Source organism: Nerophis ophidion, linkage group LG21, assembly GCF_033978795.1.
Source record: "Nerophis ophidion isolate RoL-2023_Sa linkage group LG21, RoL_Noph_v1.0, whole genome shotgun sequence".
In the NCBI taxonomy this organism is placed as follows: domain Eukaryota; kingdom Metazoa; phylum Chordata; class Actinopteri; order Syngnathiformes; family Syngnathidae; genus Nerophis; species Nerophis ophidion.
Window position 1 is genome coordinate 5,499,215 of NC_084631.1, and position 24,832 is coordinate 5,524,046.

The 24,832-nt window shown below is 41.8% G+C and overlaps 1 protein-coding gene across 1 annotated transcript in view; it reads left to right on the plus strand.

Annotated features, from left to right (window-relative positions):
• itga10 (integrin, alpha 10) overlaps positions 1 to 24,832 on the plus strand; it is a 151,553-nt gene that overhangs the window by 124,360 nt on the left and 2,361 nt on the right. The window contains exons 16-28 of the mRNA XM_061881663.1: positions 3,591 to 3,757; positions 6,225 to 6,367; positions 6,433 to 6,543; positions 6,623 to 6,708; positions 8,099 to 8,240; positions 11,732 to 11,824; positions 11,922 to 11,998; positions 12,060 to 12,149; positions 14,644 to 14,728; positions 14,800 to 14,913; positions 14,975 to 15,082; positions 15,156 to 15,269; positions 22,984 to 23,079. Of these exons, the coding sequence (XP_061737647.1) occupies positions 3,591 to 3,757; positions 6,225 to 6,367; positions 6,433 to 6,543; positions 6,623 to 6,708; positions 8,099 to 8,240; positions 11,732 to 11,824; positions 11,922 to 11,998; positions 12,060 to 12,149; positions 14,644 to 14,728; positions 14,800 to 14,913; positions 14,975 to 15,082; positions 15,156 to 15,269; positions 22,984 to 23,079 (1,426 nt within the window). The remainder of the gene's footprint in view (positions 1 to 3,590; positions 3,758 to 6,224; positions 6,368 to 6,432; positions 6,544 to 6,622; positions 6,709 to 8,098; positions 8,241 to 11,731; positions 11,825 to 11,921; positions 11,999 to 12,059; positions 12,150 to 14,643; positions 14,729 to 14,799; positions 14,914 to 14,974; positions 15,083 to 15,155; positions 15,270 to 22,983; positions 23,080 to 24,832) is intronic.

Here is a 24,832-nt window from a genome sequence, read left to right on the forward strand (position 1 = left end):
GAGAGTTAAAACTTGCATAATAATAAAAATTGTAATACTGAATATTGACACATTTTTAATATTTTTTTGACCAAAACCCTTTGGGGTCCCCGGGATCATAACTGACTGGAGGCCTGAATGTATATTTCTTATACATATATTGTATTGGTTTTTAAAATACAAATTATGAAAATGGCCCCCGCTTGCTCTGATTTTTCAGTGTGCGGCCCTCAGTGGAAAAAGTTTGGACACCCCTGGCTTAACACGATAATTATGAATAATTCCGCTAGTAAGCACAGAGCTAAAAATAACGTTCAAAATATAAAACATTCTCATGCATTTTATCCATCCATCCGTTTTCTACCAGACTTGTTCAAGAAGTCGCATTAATGGTAAGAAGTATTTGATTTATTATTGGTTAACTTCAGAATAAGAATGTTATTAAAAAGAATATAAGATTTATTATACTCTAAACATGTTGGTCTTACTTAAAAATGCACACATTTAGTTATATTCAGTGTTAAAAAATATTATATGGCTTTCACGGAAATACATTTTTAAATATTTGGCTTTCATGGCTCTCTCAGCCAAAAAGATTCCCGACCCCTGTGTTAGACGGTTTTATTGACGGCATTGTAAGGGTGTGAATCTTTGGGCACCTAAACATTCGATACAGTTCCCACTCCTAGGGCGGCGATTAGATTCAGAGTAAATTCTAGATTCAACACGGTTTTTGATTCACACTGATTATAGTAATAATGTATTTTTTGGGATAATAATTGTATTAAAAAAGAAAAAAAAAAGAGGTTACAGGTTAGAAAAGCTCATTCCTATTGCATGGAGATGGTCTAAAGCAGGGGTGTCAAACTCAAATACAGAGTGGGCCAACATTTAAAACTGAACAAAGCCGCGGGCCAAGGTTGAACAAATTAACCTTTTAATAGGGACCCAAACAAGTTTTGCATTGAATATTGAACGAGCGAGGCTTATATAACTTTATAGTGACATGCAAAGTCGAGTTTCAAGTTATCCATCCATCCATTTTCTACCGCTTGTCCCTTCTAGGGTCGCTGGAGCTAACCTCAGCTGCATTCGGGCAAAAGGCAGGGTACACCCTGGACAAGTCGCCACCTCATCACAGGGCCAACACAGATAGAGAGACAACATGCACACTAGGGCCAATTTAGTGTTGCCAATCAACCTATCAATAATAATTAAAAAATATCAATGGCATATCAAATGAAATTTTTATAAAAATTGGAGGGGAAACGGGTAAGGTGGTAGCGGGGGTGTATATTATGGCGTCCAGAAAGATTTAGTGCTGCAAGGGGTTCTGGATATTACGGTGCAGATGTTCTCCCGAAACGTGTTTGTCATTCTTGTTTGGTGTGGATTCACAGCGTGGCGCATATTTGTAACAGTGTTAGTCGTTTATACGGCCACCCTCAGTGTGACCTGTATGGCTGTTGAACAAGTATGCATTGCATTCATTCGTGTGTGTTAAAGCCGCAGATATTATGTGACTGGGCCGGCACGTTGTTTGTATGGCGGAAAAGCGGACGTGACGACAGGTTGTAGAGGACGCCAAAGGCAGTGCCTTCAAGGCACGCCCCCAATATTGTTGTCCGGGTGGAAATTGGGAGAAATTCAGAAGAATTGTGGCCATGGGAGATTTTCGGGAGATGCAGTGAAATTTGTGAGTCTCTCGGGTAAATCGTGAGGGTTGGCAAATGCGTTGTTACCCCTGTATAATACCGGCGGGCCAGCTCTAATCTTAATTTGATATTACCTCAAGGGCCAAATGAAATTACAAAGCGGGCCAAATTTGGCCCGCGGGCCAGAGTTTGACACCCATGGTCTAAAACATACATACATATACATGTACTATTTGTGTGTGAGTGTGTCATATATATATATATATATATATATATATATATATATATATATATAAATATATATATACATATATATATATATATATTTATATATATATGTATATATATATATATATATATATATATATATATATATATATACACATATATATATATATATTTATATATATATGTATATATATATATATATATGTATATATATATATATACACATATATATATATATATTTATATATATATGTATATATATATATATATATATATGTATATATATATATATATATATATATATATATATACACACACACACACACACACACGTTTGGTCAGGAAAAACACAGAGGGAATGTGGCTATATCATCCCAACAAGCCTGTTTCACAGGTTTCTCTGTTTGTCGGGGGATGTTATAAAATCCCCCGACAAGCAGGGAAACCTGTGAAACAGGCTTGTAGGGATGATATAGCCTCTGTGTTTTTCCTGACCTAATGTATAATCCGCTCTACCCCGGTATTCATCAAACTTTGTTGCAGACTCCAACGTCCAAGTAGACATACAATCACATACAGTACATAAAACAACAAAATACAGTATAAAAGGCATTATCACATAATATTAATAACAGACCACTGTATAATGGATACACCACAGAAACCTTGAATATATACATATATACACAAGGCCAGATGGAATAATCACAAGGCCTCCTTTAGAAACCAGACCTTGCGGAATTCTACAGAACTCAGCAAGCACATTTGGAACCTCAAAGACAATAATGTTGAATATTCAATAACATGGCAAATTCTTGCATCCAGCACACCTTACAACTGTGGTAATAAAAGATGCAACCTATGCTTAAAAAAAAAACTGTTTATTATACATCATCCAGACCTGTCATCCCTCAACAAGCGCAGTGAAATCATTTCAACATGCCGTCACAGACGGAAACACCTCCTAGGTAACAAATGAGCCAATCACCACGCCCCTACGCCTGCCTGTACCCACCCACTCTGTGCCCTATATAAACCATTGTATGTGAAGGCTTCCATTAAAATCTCCTGATGATTGAGGGAACCCCTCATGAAACAGTTCTGTAGAGATGAAGTAGTCTTGTGATTTTTCCCCACACATACACATATATATATATATATATATATATATATATATATATATATATATATATTAATATATATACATATATATACATACATATATATATATATATAGACACCTATACATGTGTCTATATATATATATATATATATATATATATATATATATATACATATATATATATATGTACAACCCTACAGCTTTGTGTACATTTTTTTTTTTAAAAACAGGCTTCACTACGCATCTTAAAATAAAGCCCGGAGCTCTGCCAACTATCTGCCAATCGGCCACAGCCAAGGGAAATAGGCGAACAGTTCTCAATTGCTTTTTTTCACACCGCCATGTTTTGTGTCAGCTTGTTGTGGACGTGTTGTGCTGTTTGTAAGTGAGACTGCTGCCACCTGGCTGTAGGGTTGTGTATCGCTCCAGCGTGATGAAATAAATTGTGAAAAGTATCAAAATCAGTCACAGTATTGGCACAACCGGTCCTCTATTCACCTGGTGACGAAATGATACCGACATTTTCCATGTCGCCCTTTGATTGTGACTTCCTTTTACGAAGCAGGAAGTAGCCCGCTGACTACCAACATTGCGTCTGTTTGTAGATCCAGAAGCATCGTCCAGATCAACGTGACTCTGGCCTTCCAGCCGCATTCCATCAACGTTATCCAAAAGACGTGCCAGCGTGGAGGCAGAGAGTCAGCCTGCCTCGACGCCACAGCCTGTTTTATGGCGGTGTCGCGCTCCCCTGGACCCAACAGCAACAGCTTTGGTACGTACTTACTTTTAACCCTTCTTTGTCTCTATTTGTCTCTATTGCCAAAAGTATTTGGCCACCTGCCTTGACTCACATATGAACTGGAAGTGCCATCCCATTCCTAACCCATAGGGTTTAATATGATCTCGGTCCACCTTTTCCAGCTATTACAGCTTTAACTCTTCTTGGAAGGCTGTCCACAAGGTTGCCGAGTGTGTTTATAGGAATTTTCCACCATTCTTCCAAAAGCGCATTAGTGAGGTCACTTACTGATGTTGGTCCAGAAGGCCTGGCTCTTATTCATCCCAAAGGTGTCAGGTCAGGACTCTGTGCAGGCCAGTCAAGTTCATCCACACCAGACTCTGTCGTCCATGTCCTTATGGACCTTGCTTTGTGCATTGATGCACAGTCATGCTCCCAAACTGTTCCCACAAGGTTGGGAGCAAGGAATTGTCCAAAATGTTTTGGTATCCTGGAGCATTCAAAGTTCCTTTCACTGGAACTAAGGGGCCAAGCCCAACTACTGAACAACAACCCTAAACCATAATTCCTCCTTCACCAAATTTCACACTCGTCACAATTCAGTCTGAAATGTACAGTTCTCCTGGCAACCTCCAAACCCAGACTCGTCTATCAGATTGCCAGATGGAAAATCATGATTCATCACTCCAGAGAACGGGTCTCCACTGCTCTAGAGTCCAGTGGCGACGTGCTTTACACCACTGCATCCAACACTTTGCATTGGACTTGGTGATGTACGGCTTAGATGCAGCTGCACGGCCATTGAAACCCAATCCATGAAGCTCTCTGCGTTCTGTACGTGGGCTGATTGGAAGGTCACATGAAGTTTGGAGCTCTGTAGCAACTGATTGTGCAGGAGGTCTCTTTGCACTATACGCTTCGGCATCCGCCGACCCCCCTCTGTCAGTTTACGTGGCCTACCACTTGGTGGCTGAGTTGCTGTTGTTCCCAAACTCTTCCATTTTCTTATAATAAAGCAGACAGTTGACTTTGGAATATTTAGAAGCGAGGACATTTTACAACTGGATTTGTTGCACAGGTGGCTTCCTATGACGGTTCCACGCTGGAAATCACTGAAAGCGGCCCATTCAGTCTCCATGACAAAGTGCTTGATTTTAAACACCTTCTCATCATTTGGATGGGTGGCCAAATACTTTTGGCAATATATACAGTGGGGCAAAAAAGTATTTAGTCAGCCAGCGATTGTGCAAGTTCTCCCACTTAAAATGATGACAGAGGTCTGTAATTTTCATCATAGGTACACTTCAACTGTGAGAGACAGAATGTGAAAAAAAAAATCCAGGAATTCGAATACATTGTAGGAATTTTAAAGAATTTATTTGTAAATTATGGTGGAAAATAAGTATTTGCTCACTTCAAACAAGGAAGATCTCTGGCTCTCACAGACCTGTAACTTCTTCTTTAAGAAGCTCTTCTGTCCTCGTTACCTGTATTAATGGCACTTGTTTGAACTTGTTATCTGTATAAAAGACACCTGTCCATAGCCTCAAACAGTCAGACTCCAAACTCCACTATGGCCAAAACCGACAAGCTGTCAAAGGACACCAGAAAAATAATTGTAGACCTGCACCAGACTGGGAAGAGTGAATCTACAATAGGCAAGCAGCTTGGTGTGAACAAATCAACTTCGGGAGCAATTATAAGAAAATGGAACACATACAAGACCACTGATAATCTCCCTCGATCTGGGGCTCCACGCAAGATCTCATGCCGTGGGGTCAAAATGATCATGAAAACAGTGGCCAAAAATCCCAGAACCACACGGGGGGACCTGGTGAATGACCTGCAGAGAGCCGGGACCAAAGTAACATAGGTTACCATCAGTAACACACTACGCCGACAGGGAATCAAATCCTGCAGTGCCAGACGTGGCCACTGCATGTCCAAGCCCGTCTGAAGTTTGCCAGAGAGCACATGGGAGAATGTCATGTGGTCAGATGAAACCAAAATAGAACTTTTTGGTATAAACTCAACTCGTCGTGTTTGGAAGAAGAAGAATACTGAGTTGCATCCCAAGAACACCACACCTACTGTGAAGCATGGGGGTGGAAACATCATGCTTTGGGGCTGTTTTTCTGCTAAGGGGACAGGACGATTGATCCGTGTTAAGGAAAGAATGAATGGGGCCATGTATCGGGAGATTTGGAGCCAAAACCTCCTTCCATCAGTGAGAGCTTTGAATGGTTGACCAAATACTTATTTTCCACCATAATTTACAAATAAATTCTTTAAAATTCTTACAAAGTGAATTCCTGGATTTTTTTTTCCACATTCTGTCTCTCACAGTTGAAGTGTACCTATGATGAAAATTACAGACCTCTGTCATCATTTTAAGTGGGAGAACTTGCACAAATACTTTTTTGCCCCATTGTATCGCGGTATCGTACCGTATCGCCCATCCCTAGTATCCATCCCTGTGACCTTTGTGATCTCTCCTCAGACCTGTGGGTGTCGGCCATGTTGGACGACAGGAAGTTATCCGCTCGGGCGCTGTTTGACGACAGCTCCCACCGGCAGACCCAGATGTCGCTGCGGGCCCACACGGGGCAGACTCTTTGCTACAAGCTGCCCTTCCACGTCTATGTAAGCACCGTGAGCCGCGCACGCCCACGCCTCGTTTCTAACACCAAACTGTGCGTCCCGACTAGGACACGGCGGACTACATCCGGCCCATTAGCTTCTCCCTGCGCTTCAAGATCAACAACACGGAGAGCGGGCCCGTGTTGGACGAGGGCTGGCCCACTTCCATCAAGAAATATGTGGGTGAAAAGTGCCGTTTCCGCTTATTTCCCACCTCTACCGATTATATCATTGTCCCTTCCACGTGTCCTCCGCCAGATCCCCTTCTTTAAGGACTGTGGCGAGGACGACGTGTGCACCACGGACCTGGTGCTGCAGGCACAAATGGACATCTCTGGGACCAGGTAAGGGGCGGGATTCCAAAAAACACCATGTTTTAGGTCAGGGGTGTCCAAACTTTTTCCACAGAGGGCCGCACACGGAAAAACTGAAGCATGAGCCAGTTTGATATTGTCCATTTTCAAACCATAACAAAATATATGGATTTTTTTTTTTAATCCTTAGGGGTCCTGGGGAGCATAGAGGGTCTCAGTCACTAAAATGTTAAAAAAAAGTTAAATTGTTATTATTATTTTATATTTCATGCTTACAGTAAATCTCTATATCAACTTGAGATTGATATAAAGTAAAACAAATAAGGTTTTATGCCTTTTCTGTCAAAGACAACTTTGTTTTTTAATAGTAAAACTGAAATATGCAGTATTTAGATGGATGGATGGATAGATAGATAGATGGATGGATGGATAGATAGATAGATAGATAGATAGATAGATAGATAGATAGATAGATAGATAGATAGATAGATAGATAGATAGATAGATAGATAGATAGATAGATAGATAGATAGATAGATAGATAGATAGATGGATAGATGGATAGATGGATAGATGGATAGATGGATAGATGGATAGATGGATGGATGGATGGATGGATGGATGGATGGATGGATGGATGGATGGATGGATGGATGGATGGATGGATGGATGGATGGATGGATGGATGGATGGATGGATGGATGGATAGATAGATAGATAGATAGATAGATAGATAGTAGTTTATTGATTCCTTCAGGAGAGTTCCTTTATTTAGCAATTAAAGCCCTCAAAGATCAATAATGCAGGACACCATTGAATTTAATTATTTAATATTTTTGAGTAATCACAGTGAAAATTAAATAAAATCCTACTAAATATATTTGAGATCCGAAAGGTTTCCCCACTCTTAAAGTGATACGTTTTTATTAGTTGTTTTTTTACTTTTAACACTTAAATTTCAAAATTAACTTCCGGTATATCTGTCGATTTGAAGTTTGAACTATTATTTTGTTGGTTTGATGCTCTTTTGTCAAAACTTTGTTTTTATATGGCAACAACACAACATATGCAATATTTTTCCCACATAAAACATTTTAAAGGGATAATTTTTAAGTAATAATTCATTATAACATAGATTTTTTTGTCCTTTTTTTTTTTGAGCAATGGAAAGAAAATAAAGACAAAAGGAACCAAAAATACTGCCTGCATGGCAGCTTTGTGTCAACGTTGCCACTTTTTCTCATTAAATTTCACCTCATTCCACTTTTTTGAAATATTTTTTTTAATTTTTGCAATACTATCAATTTTGCAATTTTTGCAGAATGTGTGGCGGGCCGGTAAATGATTAGCTGCGGGCCGCACTTTGGACACCCCTGTTTTATGTTCTACGGAGTCAGTTTGTACAAGGTTTCCTGTGCAGACAGAGGCCCTACGTGATCCGCAGCCCTCGTAGGCGTCTGTCAGTGGAGGTCCAACTAGAGAACCGATTAGAAAACGCCTACAACACCAGCCTGACGCTGCACTACTCACGCAACCTGCACTTCTCCAGCCTCAGTATCAGGGTAAACATCTACACACCAACACTGGCCTCTTTCTCAGACTTAAAGGCCTACTGAAAGCCACTACTAGCGACCACGCAGTCTGATAGTTTATATATCAATGATGAAATATTAACATTGCAACACATGCCAATACGGCCTTTTTAATTTACTAAATTGCAATTTTAAATTATGATGACGCGTGCACGTGACGTCACGGATTATCGAGGATATTTTTCCCAGCTAATAAGTCCTCTGTTTTCATCGCAAAATTCCACAGTATTCTGGACCTCTGTGTTTTTTAATCTTTTGCAATTTGTTCAATGAACAATGGAGACATCAAAGAAGAAAGCTGTAGGTGGGAAGCGGTGTACTGCGGCTGGCTTTAGCAACACAAACACAGCTGGTGTTTCATTGTTTACATTCCCGAAAGATGACGGTGAAGCTTTACTATGGAACAGACCGGTCAAGGGAACACTGTTGGATTTGACGCAAGCTCTCCGCTCATGTCTACGATAAGAGTTGACTTATTACCACCATTTTCTCAACGAAACCTGTCGGTTGACATGTGGTAGAGAACCATGTTCGCTTGACCGCTCTGTTCCATAGTAAAGCTTCACCTTGGGAAATGTAAACAACACCGGCTGTGTTTGTGTTGCTATAGGCGGCCGCCATACACCGCTTCCCACCTACATCTTTCTTCTTTGACGTCTCCATTATTCATTGGACAAATTGCAAAAGATTCAGCAACACAGATGTCCAGAATACTGTGGAATTATGCGATTAAAGCAGACTACTTATAGCTGGGATCGGGCTGGAACAAAATGTCCGCTACAATCCTAGACGTCATCATAACGACGTTTTCAACAGGATACTTCGCGCGAAATTTAAAATTGCAATTTAGTAAACTAAAAAGGCCGTATTGGCATGTGTTGCAATGTTAATATTTCATCATTGATATATAAACTATCAGACTATGTGGTCGCTAGTAGTGGCTTTCAGTAGGCCTTTAAGACCTCATTTCTACCAAAAAACAAAAAAAATGTCGGTGGGATCGTCCGACCGAGACTCACCCTCAGCCATGTAAAACTTTTCTGTGAGGGGAAGAAAGGAGGGGGCTACACAACCCTGGAGGACTACAGGAGCTCAGGAGGGACAAAAAGATATCAAACCGCCCTCTCACAGGCGAGCAGAAAAGAGAACTATTTAAAGATAAAATTCACAAACAAGATATAATAAATAACAAAAGGTGTATTTTAACTCCCTTTAACCAGTTTAAAAAAATGCTCGCCGACAACTAGCCCCAAAATCGCTAGCTATAGTAGTTACAAAAGTTAGCATGCTAAAGTTCGTATGTTAGAACGCAAACATTAGCATGCTAACAGTTAACATGTGTCAAGTATCAAGTTATATGACTCTGCCCATACTTGCCAACTCTCCCGGATTTTCCGGGAGACTCCCGAAATTCAGCGCTTCTCCTGAAAACCCCCCGGGACAAATTTTCTCCTGAAAATCTCCCGAAATTCAGGCGGAGCTGGAGGCCACGCCCCCTCCAGCTCCACACCTGACTCAATGTTGTGACCCTCTTAAACAGGACAATACTGCCATCTACTGTACATAGAATAGAATGTAAATATATTCTACATTTAAGTGCAGTCAAGGAACATGCATTAGGGAGTCTGTTCTGAAGCCCACAGTAAAGAGACGTAACTTCATCACGTCGCCTGGTTATTGACTCCAACCCAATATATTACACCGTCGACGAGCAAAATGAAGAAATACGCTTGCAAGTTCCGGAACGATTGGAAACAATAATTTCAGTTTATCCAGGAGAGTTCGAAGGGCTATCAATCAATCAATCAATCAATCAATGTTTACTTATATAGCCCTAAATCACTAGTGTCTCAAAGGGCTGCACAAACCACTACCACATCCTCGGTAGGCCCACATAAGGGCAAGGAAAACTCACACCCAGTGGGACGTCGGTGACAATGATGACTATGAGAACCTTGGAGAGGAGGAAAGCAATGGATGTCGAGCGAGTCTAACATGATACTGTGAAAGTTCAATCTATAATGGATCCAACACAGTCACAAGAGTCCAGTCCAAAGCGGATCCAACACAGCAGCGAGAGTCCTGTTCACAGTGGAGCCAGCAGGAAACCATCCCAAGCGGAGGCGGATCAGCAGCGCAGAGATGTCCCCAGTCGATACACAGGCAAGCAGTACATGGCCACCGGATCGGACCGGACCCCTTCCACAAGGCTAGGGGGTATGTTGCCTTTAAATTTTGTAGAACAGACTTCTCCATTGAACACGGCGGCCGAACGGATATACTCAGCCATGAACGGTCAGTCAGCGAAGCACAAAGCGTCTGCAGCGCAGCATCGTTCACAACCCAGTATTATGGGCCACCTCGCAAAATGGAGACCCGATGGTGTAACTTATGGCTATGCTAATAGCTGGTAGCAACATCCCGTTCTCATTTGCGGATGTCTACAACAAATCCGTGAAGGATGTTCCCGGATTCGGAGATCGCTCGCCGATACGCAAATGGCAGAACAAAGGTTACTCAAATAGTGAAAGGTAAGTGTTGTTGTTTTTTTTTTTTTTAGTAACCAGCAAGCACAGTACAGTTAGTAGAACAACTGTGTTTTTATTACTGTGTCTTTGATAGGTGCCGTCGGAAATTCAACTATTTATTTTATTTATATATATAATAAAATAAATATATATAGCTAGAATTCACTGAAAGTTAAATATTTCATACATATATATATATATATATATTTATATATATATATTTATATATATATGAAATATTCGAGTTGGTGAATTATACGCCACCCCTCTTAACCACGCTCCCCGCCCCAACCACGCTTCCGCCCGACCTCCGACCACGCCCCCCACCCCTCACCTCCCGAAATCCGAGGTCTCACGGTTGGCAAGTATGCTCTGCGGTGTTCGACTATCTAAAACATTACCCTAGTAGAATGTAGACGTTAGCATGCAAACAGTTATGAAATTAGTTACAAAAGTTAGCATGCTAATGTTAGCATGCGAACTAACATTTAACATGTATCAATCACCAAGTTGTATGACTGTGGGGTTTGGCTGCAAAATTGGCAATAAAAGTTATAGCTTGTTTCAAGCACCACACTACGTGAGTACCAGGCTGCAAAATTGTCTCAGAAAGTTAGCACGCTGTAAGCATGCTAACAGTCAGCATGTGTCAATTATCAAACAATCGGACTCTGAGGTAATCGGCTGCAAAAATGGCACAAAAATAAGTTTGCATGCTAATGTTAGCAATGCTGACTGATACTAAACGGCACAGTCTTATTGTTTTGGTCTCATCCAGTTAATAATACTAATTAAGTATTTTTTTCTGATTCATGCTTGAAAATGCTTAGTTTAGCATGTGTTGATTGATATTGTACTGGTATCGTCTCCAGCTGGCGTATAAATAACAATGGATGGATGCTCAGATTAACATCATTTCTTCTTCAATTGCAGGAGGATGCCAACTTTAAGATTGAATGCACGGCCTTGGGCTCCAACAGCCACTCGTGTAACGTCAGCTACCCGGTGTTCCGCTCCCAGTCCAAGGTACCTGCGGGCGTGGGCGCACGGTTCGGCCGATTCTTACTCCCCTCCGGGTGTGACGCGGGGTTTCATCCAACGGTTTTGTCTTCCCAACAAAAAGGTGAACTTCATGCTGGAGTTTGAGTTCAGCTGCTCCGCCCTGCACAGTCGAGTCCAAATGAAGCTCAATGCCGCCAGGTAACACGACTAAGACGCCCGCTGAAGACTTATTGACTGGTTGTATTCAATCCTCTCCCAGCGACAGCATCGAGAGACAAGACACGTTAGGGGACAACAGTGTCCAGCTGCAGAGTTTTGTCCAGTATGAGCCCGACTTGTTTGTCAGCAGGTATGTAGTTAGCATCCAGTGGGTCTGGCTTCCTTCTTGCCTCACTTCAAGTGTGAGTGAAAAATACCGTTTCCACAATGTGAAGACCTGGTGAGTCCGGAACAGAAAGATACACCATATTGCCAAAAGTATTTTACCACTCATCTAAATGATCAGAATCAGGTGTCCTAATGTGTATAAAATCAAGCACTTAGGCATGGACACTGTTTCTACAAACATTTCTGAAAGAATGGGCCGCTTTCAGTGATTTCCAGCGTGGAACTGTCATAGGATGCCACCTGTGCAACAAATCCAGTCGTGAAATTTCCTCTCTCCTAAATATTCTAAAGTCAACTGTCGGCTTTATTATGAGAAAATGGAAGAGTTTGGGAACAACAGCAACTCAGCCACCAAGTGGTAGGCCGCGTAAACTGACAGAGAGGGGTCAGCGGATGCTGAAGTGCATAGTTAAACAGTCAGTTGCTACAGAACTCCAAACGTCATGCGACTTTTCCAATTAGCCCACGTACAGTACGCAGAGAGCTTCGTGGAATGGGTTTCCATGGCCGGGCAGCTGTATCTAAGCCATATATCACCACATACTTGCCAACAATTTCTCCCAATTTCCACCCAGACAACAACATAGGGGTCGTGCCTCAAAGGCACTGCCTTTAGCGTCCTCTCTCACCTGAAAAGGAGACTATTATATATCAATCAATCAATGTTTATTTATATAGCCCCAAATCACAAATGTCTCAAAGGACTGCACAAATCATTACGACTACGACATCCTCGGAAGAACCCACAAAAGGGCAAGGAAAACTCACACCCAGTGGGCAGGGAGAATTCACATCCAGTGGGACGCCAGTGACAATGCTGACTATGAGAAACCTTGGAGAGGACCTCAGATGTGGGCAACCCCCCCCCCCTCTAGGGGACCGAAAGCAATGGATGTCGAGCGGGTCTAACATGATACTGTGAAGGTTCAATCCATAGTGGCTCCAACACAGCCGCGAGAGTTCAGTTCAAAGCGGATCCAAGACAGCAGCGAGAGTCCCGTCCACAGGAAACCATCCCAAGCGGAGGCGGATCAGCAGCGTAGAGATGTCCCCAGACGATACACAGGCGAGCGGTCCATCCTGGGTCTCGACTCTGGACAGCCAGTACTTCGTCCATGGTCATCGGACCGGACCCCCTCCACAAGGGAGGGGGGGGGACAGAGGAGAAAAAGAAAAGAAGCGGCAGATCAACTGTTCTAAAAAGGAGGTCTATTTAAAGGCTAGAGTATACAAATTAGTTTTAAGGTGAGACTTAAATGTACATTTTATATATATATATATATTGTATACATAAATATATACATACATATATATATATATATATATATACTGAATATATATACATACATATATATATATATATATACATACATACATATATATACCTATATATATATATATATATACATATATACATACATACATACACCTATATATATACATATATACATACATATATACATATATATACCTATATATACATACATACATATACATATACATACATACATACATATATATACCTATATATATATACATACACACATATATACATACATACATACATATATATACATACATATATATACCTATATATATATACATACATATATATACATACATACATATATACATACATATATACCTATATATATACCTATATATATGTACATATATACACACACACATATATACACACACACATATATATATATATATATATATATATATATGTGTGTATAAGAAATATTTGAAAATATGTACACCCTCCGCTAACCCCCACCACCACCTCAACACCTACACCCCCAACCCCTAAATTCGGAGGTCTCAAGGTTGGCAAGTATTCATCACCAAGTCCAAGTGGGCCCCTTCCTCTTCAATCTAGACTGTGCACCAGTGCACAAAGCAAGGTTCATAAAGACATGGATGACAGAGTCTGGCGTGGAAGAACTTGACTGGCTTGCACAGAGTCCTGACCTTAACCCGATAGAACATTTTTGGGACGAATTAGAACGGAGACTGAGAACCAAGATTCCTCCACCAACATCAGTGTGTGACCTCACCAATGCGCTTTTGGAAGAATGGTGGAAAATTCCTATAAATGTGGACAGCATTCCCAGAAGAGTTGAAGCTACAAAAGGTGGACCCACATCATATTGAACCCTATGGGTTAAGAATGGGATGGCACTTCAAGTTAATGTGTGAGTCAAAGCAGGTGGCCAAATACTTTTGCCAATATAGTGTATGAAACAGTATTATCTGCTCACAGATGCTACCTGGTGGTTGTTTGAGCACACTGCAGTTGAACACGGATGCATTCCCCAACCCCCACTCTTAATGCCTCAGTCACACGCAGGATTCTCACAGGAATGAGGCAAAAACTAAACCAGACCTACATCAGCATTTTAGCATTAGCCTCTCTTGGTCATGTGATTCGCTTTTTTTTTCTACTGCAGCGATTCCAACTTGAACCGATACGAGGTGCATCCAACCAGGACAATGTCCGAAGCCATCGGACCAGAGTTCCACACGCACTTTAAGGTAAAGCATCCTAGACCTCCATGCGTGTGTCCTTACACCAAAAAAACTCGTGGTTGTGGGGTTTTTTGTAGATCCAGAACCTGGGCTGTTACTCCGTGAGTAATCTGGAGCTCAGGCTGCTCCTGCCCTCCGTGGCCGCAGGGGACCGAGTCTTCATGGCGGTCACTGACGTCTCTTCACACAACGTAAGTCCCCGTCCTTGTCCTCTTTCGCGTCTTGTTTGTGACACACAAAGTTGTCGCCTAGGCGACAGGCGTGAACTGCAGCGTGACCAGCGATCTGGCCCGGCTGAAGGACCACCAGAGAGACGTGCGCCCCCTGCACCCCGAGGACATGATGCAGAATGACATCCTGGTGGGTGTGGCCCGGCGGTGCCAGCGGCTAACTGGTCCTGATAAAAAGTGCTAACAATATTTGCGTCTTGAAGAACTGCAGCAGGTCCTGGTGCATCGAGGTGACGTGCCAAGTCCAGCAGCTCCTCAACGGACAGGCTGCTGTAATTCGCCTTAGCCGGAGAGTCCATGATGACTTTTTCCGAAAGGTGAGGCACTAAAGCTCCACTTAGTGTTCAGGGGTCATGGGTGGGTGTCGGGCTTGCCACTGACAGTTTGTTTGTGTTTTAGTTTTTCCTCCTGTGTGTTTAGTATTTCCTGTCAGCACTCTTATTTTGGTTCAGCTTCCTGTTTGTCTCCCTGAGTGCTTTGTTTCCCCTCAGCTGCGGCTGATTGGCACCTGGCCACACCTGGTGTCAATCAGCCCGCTCCTGTTTGTACCTGCTTTGTCTTCCAGTCAGTGCTGGATTATTGTCATGTCGATGTCGCTCTTGTCGTTGCTACCTGTCGTGTCATGTTTTGTCAATGCAGCGTTGAGGTAAGCTTTATTTGATTGCGGTTTTTAGCTTACTGCCTTTTGTTCCCTCCTTCCGAGTTTGTTTTCATATTTCATGTACGACTTTGGTTTCCTGCTCGAGACCTGCTAGCCTCCACGTTAGGCCTTGTTGTTTTTGCTAGCTTCCATGCTAAGCTCCGTTTATTTTCTAGTTCCCATGCTAGCTCTTTTCGTTTGTTATCCGCCCACGTGCGCACTTTTTGTTTGTACCCTTTGTTTGTTTTTATCTTAGTGTTTTAAATCAAGGGGCTTCACGGTGGCAGAAGGGTTAGTGCATCTGCCTCACAATACAAAGTTCCTGCAGTCCTGGGTTCAAATCCAGGCTGGGGATCTTTCTGTGTGGAGTATGCATGTTCTCCCCGTGAATGCGTGGGTTCCCTCCGGGTACTCCGGCTTCCTCCCACTTCCAAAGACATGCACCTGGGGATAGGTTGATTGGCAACACTAAATTGGCCCTAGTGTGTGAATGTTGTCTGCGATGAGGTGGCGACTTGTCCAGGGTGTACCCTGCCTTCCGCCCGATTGTAGCTGAGATAGGCGCCAGCGCCCCCCGCGACCCCGAAAGGGAATAAGCGGTAGAAAATGGATGGATGGATGTTTTAAATTAAATCATGTTTTCCTGCAAAATGCCTCCGTCCTTCTCTGCATCTCGGGGTTCGTCTACAACAAACTCTGACGGTGGGCTGACTTTGTGGAGCAAAAGGCGGGGTATACCACGGACTGGTTAGCAGACACATACAGGAGGTCCTCGGTATACGTACGAGTTCCGTTTCTATGATGGAAATAAACGAGTTTCTGTCCATAGCCTCTCCTGGGTCATCTCTGTGGTCGGACATGCCGTAAAAAGACCTCCCCAGGAAGGTGTCCAGGAAGCATCCTGACCAGAAGCTCGATGTGGAGTCAGATAGGCTTTGCTCTGAGCTCCTTCCGAATGAGACAGCTTTTCGGACTATGTCTAAGGGAGAGCTCTGACACCCGACATTGGAATAATTTCTGCCGCTCGTACAAGTGATCTTGTCCTCCAATAAATTGAGAACTTTGCCTTCCGGCTCAGCTTCTTCTTCACTATGACAAGACAGATATAGGATTTGCATCACTGATCTTAATCCACTCGTGAACAAGACTTTGAGGTAGTTGAACTCCTCTACTTGGGGCAGGAACTAATCCCCAACCCCTTTTCCAGGCAAGAACCATGGACTCTAACTTGGAAGTGCTGATTCTCATCCCAGTCGCTTCACACTCGAGAAGCTGAAGATCCTAACAAGATGAAGTCCAAGTCCAAAGTCCCAAACGATTGTCACACACACACTGGGTGTGGTGAATTTTGTCCTCCGCATTTAACCCATCCCCATGTTCACCCCCTGGGAGGTGAGGGGAGCAGTGAGCAGCAGCGTGTGCCACGCTTGGGAATCATTTTAGTGATTTAACCCCCAATTCCAACCCTTGATGCTGAGAGCCAAGCAGGGAGGCAATTGGTCCCATTTTTTTTAATTTTTGTAGTGTTTGGTATGACTTGGACTTTGAACTCACAACCTCCCAGTCTCAGGGCGGACACTCTAACCACAAGGCCACTAAGCTAGACCATCAGGACTACATCATCTGCAAAAGCAGAGACCTAATCCTGCAGCCACTGAACCGCATCACCTCAACACCCTGACCGCCTCTAGAAATTCAGTCCATGAAAGTTGTGAACAGAACCAGTGACGAAGGGCAACCCTTTAATTGGAAACCGATAGACTTTCTGCCAGCAATGTGGACCAAGGTCTGACACCCATTATACACAGTCAGACGGGCCAATACCCCATACTCTAAGCTCTCCCCACAGGACCTCTTCCCCAGGGACAGGAAAAGCACACTAAGTCCACATAGCATGTAGACTGGTTGAGCAAACTCCCGTGCACCCTTGATGACCATGCCCAGAGTAAAGAGCTGGTCCACAGTTCCAAGACCAGGACGAAAACCACACTGCTCCTCCTGATTCCACAATTCGAGTTTCCGGCGTAGACTTGAATAGACTTTAAACGAGAGGGCTGAGGAGTGTGACCCCACTAGTTGGAACACACCCTCTTAAAGAGAGGAACCACCACCCCCGGTCTGCCAATCTAGAGGTGCCGTTTCCGATGTCAACGCAATGTTGCAGAGTTTGTCAACTAAAACAACATCTAGAGTCTTAAAGAACTCCAGGCGGATCTCACCCACCACCGGGGCCGTTCCAAATAAGAGTTTTTTTAACTACCTCAGCCCCTGAATTTGGAGAGTCCAGCACCAGATTCCCAAGGCACTGCTTCCTCATAGGTATTGACGGAGATAGATATCTTTTTATATCAAAGTCATATTTTAAAACAGCTGAGTGTTGGGCGTACGTAGACCTTGAAGCTTGGAATGTAACTAGCAACAGTAACACCCTTCTTATCTCAAATGTCCCAGGCTTAGAAGGAGAACAGATATGGGAATTCGCTCTAGAGGAGGGGGAAAGGAGGATGAGGGGGCGAGTGAGAGAGGGTAAAAGGCGAAACTTTGGTAGTATTAGCAGATCAACTAGGGCGATGCGATTTGAATGCGTCGTGCATAGATTTGGTCTCCTAAAGCTTTGGATTAAAATATATGACTGGCAGAAGATCTGGTCAGAACACAACAGTATGCACGACAAAGAAGTGTAGCATGGCTCCATCGTGTTCATTGGTATCCTCGTTCCAAAAAGGTTTGCAGAATCCTGATCAATTTTACTACTGTATAATGAAATGTCATTTGCATGAATCTATTTAAAATATTTGGACAACATTTTACAGAAAAAATGTATTGTTTCGCACGCAGAAAACAAGGTGAAATACAAATACACTACAAATGAAATGGCTACATAAACTTTTAGAATCACTTAACGTCAGAGGGGAGAGCTTTAATTTGAAAAAAGTGAAAAAACTATTGAATTTAAGAATTTGCTTTAGGCAAATCGCTGGCACTCGCAACTTTTTTGTGGCCCCTTGGTGGATTATTTTGGAGTCGTGATGAATTTAGAAAAAACGTACGCAGACTGTGATTCACCAAGGCATGGGACGTGAGGAATGAATACGCTGGAAAACAGACTAGTCGTGTGTAGGGCTGTATACTTAAATTTTTTTTTTAAGGAAAATATTTCTCAACAATCTATCGCAAGGAATTTAGGGATTTCACCATCTAAGGTCTGTAATATCATCAAAAAGTTCAGAGAATCTGGATAAATCACTGCACGTAACATTGAATGCCCGTGACCTTGGATCCCTCAGGCTATACTGCATAAAAAAACTACATTCTGTGTAAAGGATATCACCACATGGGCTCAGGAACATTTCAGAAAAGCACTGTCAGTAACTACAGTTCGTCGCTAGATCTGTAAGTGCATGTTAAAACTCTACTAAGCAAAGCGAAAGCCATTTATCAACAACACCAATATCCCCTTGAGGTCTAGCATTTCATTTTTCAAGGGGGTCCCTTTCACCTGTGATGAGGTGGTGACTTGGCCAGGGTGTACGCCGCCATCCGCCCAAAAGCAACTGAGATAGAAGGGGTAGGAAATGGATGGCTGGATGGACGGTTCCTGAATGGGTCAGTCCAGGGGGACCCTTAAGATTCTGGACAAATGACAAGACTATCAGTATCGGTAGGATCTGACAATCAGCGTGGAATAATGACAAATAAGGAGGCAACACCACACAAAAATTAGTAACACATGTCAAATATGTGACCTGAATTGATTAACGTGGACCCCGACTTAAACAAGTCGAAAAACCATTTAGTGGTCAATTGTACGGATTATGTACTGTACTGTGCAATCTACTCATAAAAGTTTCAATCAATCAAAAAAAAAAAAAAAACTCGCGAAGCATGCTTTATCAGTATCCTGCTTCAAACCCCGCTTCGAAAAGCTCTGCACTACAAAATGTGACCATTGTAGCCATTAAAAAAAAACATCAGAACAAATTTGTAGGTTATTTTTTTTATTTATTGTTCCTGAGTTAATGTTGCTGAATCATTTTAATGTATTAATATTTATTTAGTTTTAAAAGAAAATGTTCGAAGTATGAAATGGTTCAAGTTAGTCAAATGGTTATAGATTAAAGGATTTCTTTTTTATTTACCCAATCTGCTACGGACTAAAAAACAATGCTGTCACAGTTTGTTGTTGACGGACCCCAACATGCAGAGATGGTGGCAGGCATTGAGCAGGAAAACATGGTTTTAATGTTCAAAAATAAGAAAAGGAAAACACGCACCAGGAAGCAGGAACAGGAGTCAGGATCCAGTGAATAGCTTATAGCTTACGGCATACAACGAAACGACACGACAATACTCCAAGACCGAGTGGAGGACAAAGCAGGTTTAAATAATATCTGGCTGATTGACACCAGGTGTGGCCAGGTGCCAATCGGCCACAGCTGAGGGGACACAGCACTCAGGGAGACAAACAGGAAACAGAACCAAAACAAAACCAACGCAGAGGAAAAACTAAAACACAACCTAACTGTCAGGGGCATGCCTGACAAATGCTAATTCTTTGTTGTAAGTTAATGTTTTTCTTTCTTTTATTGTTTTTTTTCGATGTTAAGGATAAGGTTCTGCAACTTAAACTTCTAACAAGTTTATAGACAGATGATACCATTTATAGTTACGGTGGAGAGTGGGGGGGCGCAACAATAATAATATCATTGAGAAGCACTGATTTACACCAATTACAAATCATAAATACCGGTATCGATAAGCAATATCGATATTTGGTATCGATAAAGTCCTAACCATACACATTTTTAGTTGTGTGCTGTTAGACAAACAATAACAGATGACAATATATGAAAAATCAAACATATTTTTGGCAAATTTTCCATTAAAAAAACGCATTATATGAAAAGTAAGCATTGTGCAAAAACAAAGGTACTACTATATTGTCAAGATGCTTTTATTCTGAAAAATTATCAATTTGCGCCTCATATTTATTCACAAAGTATCATTATACTAATGGGCTGGCATGCATAAAACTGTATTTTCCCGACTATTGCGCACACCGGTGCAGATATATACCTTGTGAAATGAGTTATTTACACGGAAAGGTTGTGTAACTGTTTATCCACATACCTCCGTTGTTTCCAAACGGTGTCTGTAACACGGCAGTAAAACGGCTGATCAAACAAAACAGAAGTCATCGCCACTCAATAAGTCCACAGTGGCGTTTTGGTGAATTTACAAAACTGAAACAATACAAAAAGAATGCCTTTGTAAGTTAATAATACTAATACAATTAGCATATTAGCTAAGGCAAATGAAGAAATACATTACAATAGCAGGTACAAATACGCATGAAAACACTCCTACAGACATCACACATGGGACACTTTAGTAAGTAAGATATGTTATAGTTATATTGTAAAAGGTACGAACCTTGCTGGGAGTGATGAATGAAGAATCCATACGGGTAGAAACGCTATGGATGATTAGAAAACGGAACGGCACTTGTACTTCCGGTTTAAAGCATTAAACAGAAGGAAATACTGAAGACGTTCACCTCACAGCACCTGCAGTGAGCGAACTCGTTCAAAAGATGGCGCCACGGCACAAACAATGGCACACATTTTCAGTGAAAGTACAAAACCCAAAACCAGTGAAGTTGGCACGTTGTGTAAACGGTAAATAAAAACAGAATACAATGATTTGTAAATCCTTTTCAACTTATATTCAATTGAATAAACTGCAAATACAAGATATTTAATGTTTAAACTGAGAAACTTTTTTTGTTTTAAACAATTTATTAACTTAGAAAACAATGGCACAGGGGCATTTTTATCACTGTGTTACATGGCCTTTCCTTTTAACAACACTCAGTAAACGTTTGGGAACTAAAGAGAGCAATTTTTGAAGCTTTTCAGGTGGAATTATTTCCACTTCTTGCTTGATGTACAGCTTAAGTTGTTCAACAGTCCGGGGTCTCCGTTGTGGTATTTTAGGCTTCTTACTGCGTCACACATTTTCAATGGGAGACAGGTCTGGACTACAGGCGGGCCAGTCTAGTACCCACACTATTTTACTATGAAGCCATGCTGTTGTAACATGTGCAGAATGTGGCTTGGCATTGTCTTGCTGAAATAAGCAGGGGCGTCCATGATACCGTAGTTTGGATGGCAACATATGTTGTTCCAAAACCTGTATGTACCTTTCAGCAATAATGGTGCCTTCACAGATGTGTAAGTTACCCATGTCTTGGGCACTAATACACCCTCATACCATGCTGGCTTTTGAACTTTGCACCTAGAACAATCCGGATGGTTCTTTTCCTCTTTGTTCCAGAGAACACGATGTCCACAGTTTTCAAAAACAATGAAATATCAGACCACGGAACACTTTTCCACTTTTCATCAGTCCATCTTAGATGAGCTCGGGCCCAGTGAAGCCGGCAGCGTTTCTGGGTGTTGTTGATAAATGGCTTTTGCTTTGCATAGTAGAGTTTTAACTTGCACTTACAGATGTAGCGACCAACCGTAGTTACTGACAGTGGTTTTCTGAAGTGTTCCTGAACCCATGTGGTGATATCCTTTACACACTGATGTCACTTTTTTAAGGATTCAAGGTCACAGGCATTCAACATTACGTGCAGTGATTTCTCCAGATTCTCTGAAGTTTTTGATGATGTTACGGACCGTAGATGGTGAAATCCCTAAATTCCTTGCAATAGCTGGTTGAGAAATGTTATTCTTAAACTGTTGGATGATTTGCTCACGCATTTGTTCACAAAGTGGTGACCCTCGCTCCATCCTTGTTTGTGAATGACTGAGCATTTCATGGAAGTTGCTTTTATTCCCAATCATGGCACCCACCTGCTCCCAATTAGCCTGTTCACCTGTGGGATGTTCCATATAAGGGTTTGATGAGCATTCCTCAACTTTCCCAGTCTTTTTTGCCACTTGTGCCAGCTTTTTGGAAACATGTTGCAGGTATCAAATTCCAAATGAGCTAATATTTGCAGAAGCATAGTTTTCCAGTTTGAACTTTAAATATCTTGTCTTTGCAGTCTATTTAATTGAATATAAGTTGATTAATAATTTGCAAATCATTGTATTCTGTTTTTATTTACCATTTACACAACGTGCCAACTTCACTGGTTTTGGGTTTTGTATTTGATGAATACAAAACATTATGACCGTTATGATGAGGTGGCGACTTGTCCAGGGTGTACCCCGCCTTCCGCCCGATTGTAGCTGAGATAGGCGCCAGCGCCCCCCGCGACCCCGAAAGGGAATAAGCGGTAGAAAATGGATGGATGGATGGATGAATTAAAAGCAGGAAAGAAGTAGCATCTTTTTAGTCAATCCAACTTTTTTGTTTTTCCTCCTTTTTGTCCGCAGGCCAAATATAAGTCGGCAAGGATAATCAGCACGTATCAGATTGCACCCCAAGAAACCAACCTCATCACTCTGGGAACAGGAACAGTGTGGAGAGAGGTCAGTACGAAGCCCTCCATCCATTCAGTTCTCAGCCGTCTGATACAGGGGTGTCCAAACTTTTTCACTGAGGGTCGCAGACTGAAAAATCAAAGCATGCGGGGGGCATTTTGATATTTTCCCTTTTTAAAAGCAATACAATAGTTGTTTTTTTTACCTTTATGGCTTTCCTCAAGTTTGGTCCGGAAGGGTCTCAGTCATAAAAATGTTAGAAATAAGTTATTTTTTTCATTTAATGCTTGAATCTCAAGATCAACTTCAGGTCTGTCTGTTGTTATAACATTTTTTATTTTATTTTGTTGGCCCTAGAGTGTGAATGTTGTCTGTCTATCTGTGTTGGCCCTGCGATGAGGTGGCGACTTGTCCAGGGTGTACCCCGCCTTCTGCCCGATTGTAGCTGAGATAGGCGCCAGCGCCCCCCGCCACCCCAAAAGGGAATAAGCGGTAGAAAATGGATGGATGGATGTTTATGGCCTTTATGTCAAAACCCTTATTTATATGGCAAACACACAAACTACGCAACATTTTCCCCCAAAATATTTCAAAGTGGAATATTTGACATTAAGTAATTGGAACCCTAAATAGGTCAATAATTCATAACAATAAAAAAAGGAATAAATGTTGAAAATAAGCCAAATGTATATTTATGTTTTTTTACTTTTAACGCTGAAGTGAAGTGTGAAGTGAATTATATTTATATAGCGCTTTTCTCGAGTGACTCAAAGCGCTTTAACCCAATATCTAAGTTACATTTAAAGCAGTGTGGGTGGCACTGGGAGCAGGTGGGTAAAGTGTCTTGCCCAAGGACACAACGGCAGTGACTAGGATGGCGGAAGCGGGAATCGAACCTGCAACCCTCAAGTTGCTGGCATGGCCACTCTACCAACCGAGCTATACCGCCCCACGGTAGAAAATGGATGGATGGATGTTTATGGCCTTTATGTCAAAACCCTTATTCATATGGCAAACACACAAACTATGCAACATTTTCCCCCAAAGTGGAATATTTGACGTGAAGTAATTGGAACCCTAAATAGGTCAATAATTCATAACAATAAAAAAAGGAATAAATGTTGAAAATAAGCCAAATGTATATTTATGGTTTTTTACTTTTAACGCTGAAGTGAAGTGTGAAGTGAATTATATTTATATAGCGCTTTTCTCTAGTGACTCAAAGCGCTTTACATAGTGAAACCCAATATCTACGTGGAGTTAAAGTAAAAACATGATTTCATTTTAACTAAAAAAAGATACAAACAAAAAGCGCTCACAGCGGAGGCACAACTTGGGCTAAGGAACAAAACTAATGTATAAACTGAGTATGAACATAAATCAAACAAAACTTCCTCGGCATGGCATGAAGCACGAAACTAAGGCAAGGCATGAGAGCAAGAAAAGGTCACAGTGACGCCAGGACGACCAACAGAAAATGACAGGCTTAAATAGTGATGTGGTGATTGAAAACAGGTGCGGGAGTTGTGAGGACAGGTGAACTGATTGGTTGTCATGGTGACAAAACAGGGAGTGAAAAAACTGGAACTTAAAGAGTCCAAAGGTCAACAGAACATAGTGAAGTGAAGTGAGTTATATTTATATAGCGCTTTTCTCAAATGACTCAAAGCGCTTTACATAGTGAAACCCAATATCTAAGTTACATTTAAACCAGTGTGGGTGGCACTGGGAGCAGGTGGGTAAAGTGTCTTGCCGAAGGACACAACGGCAGTGACTAGGATGGAAGCGGGAATCGAACCTG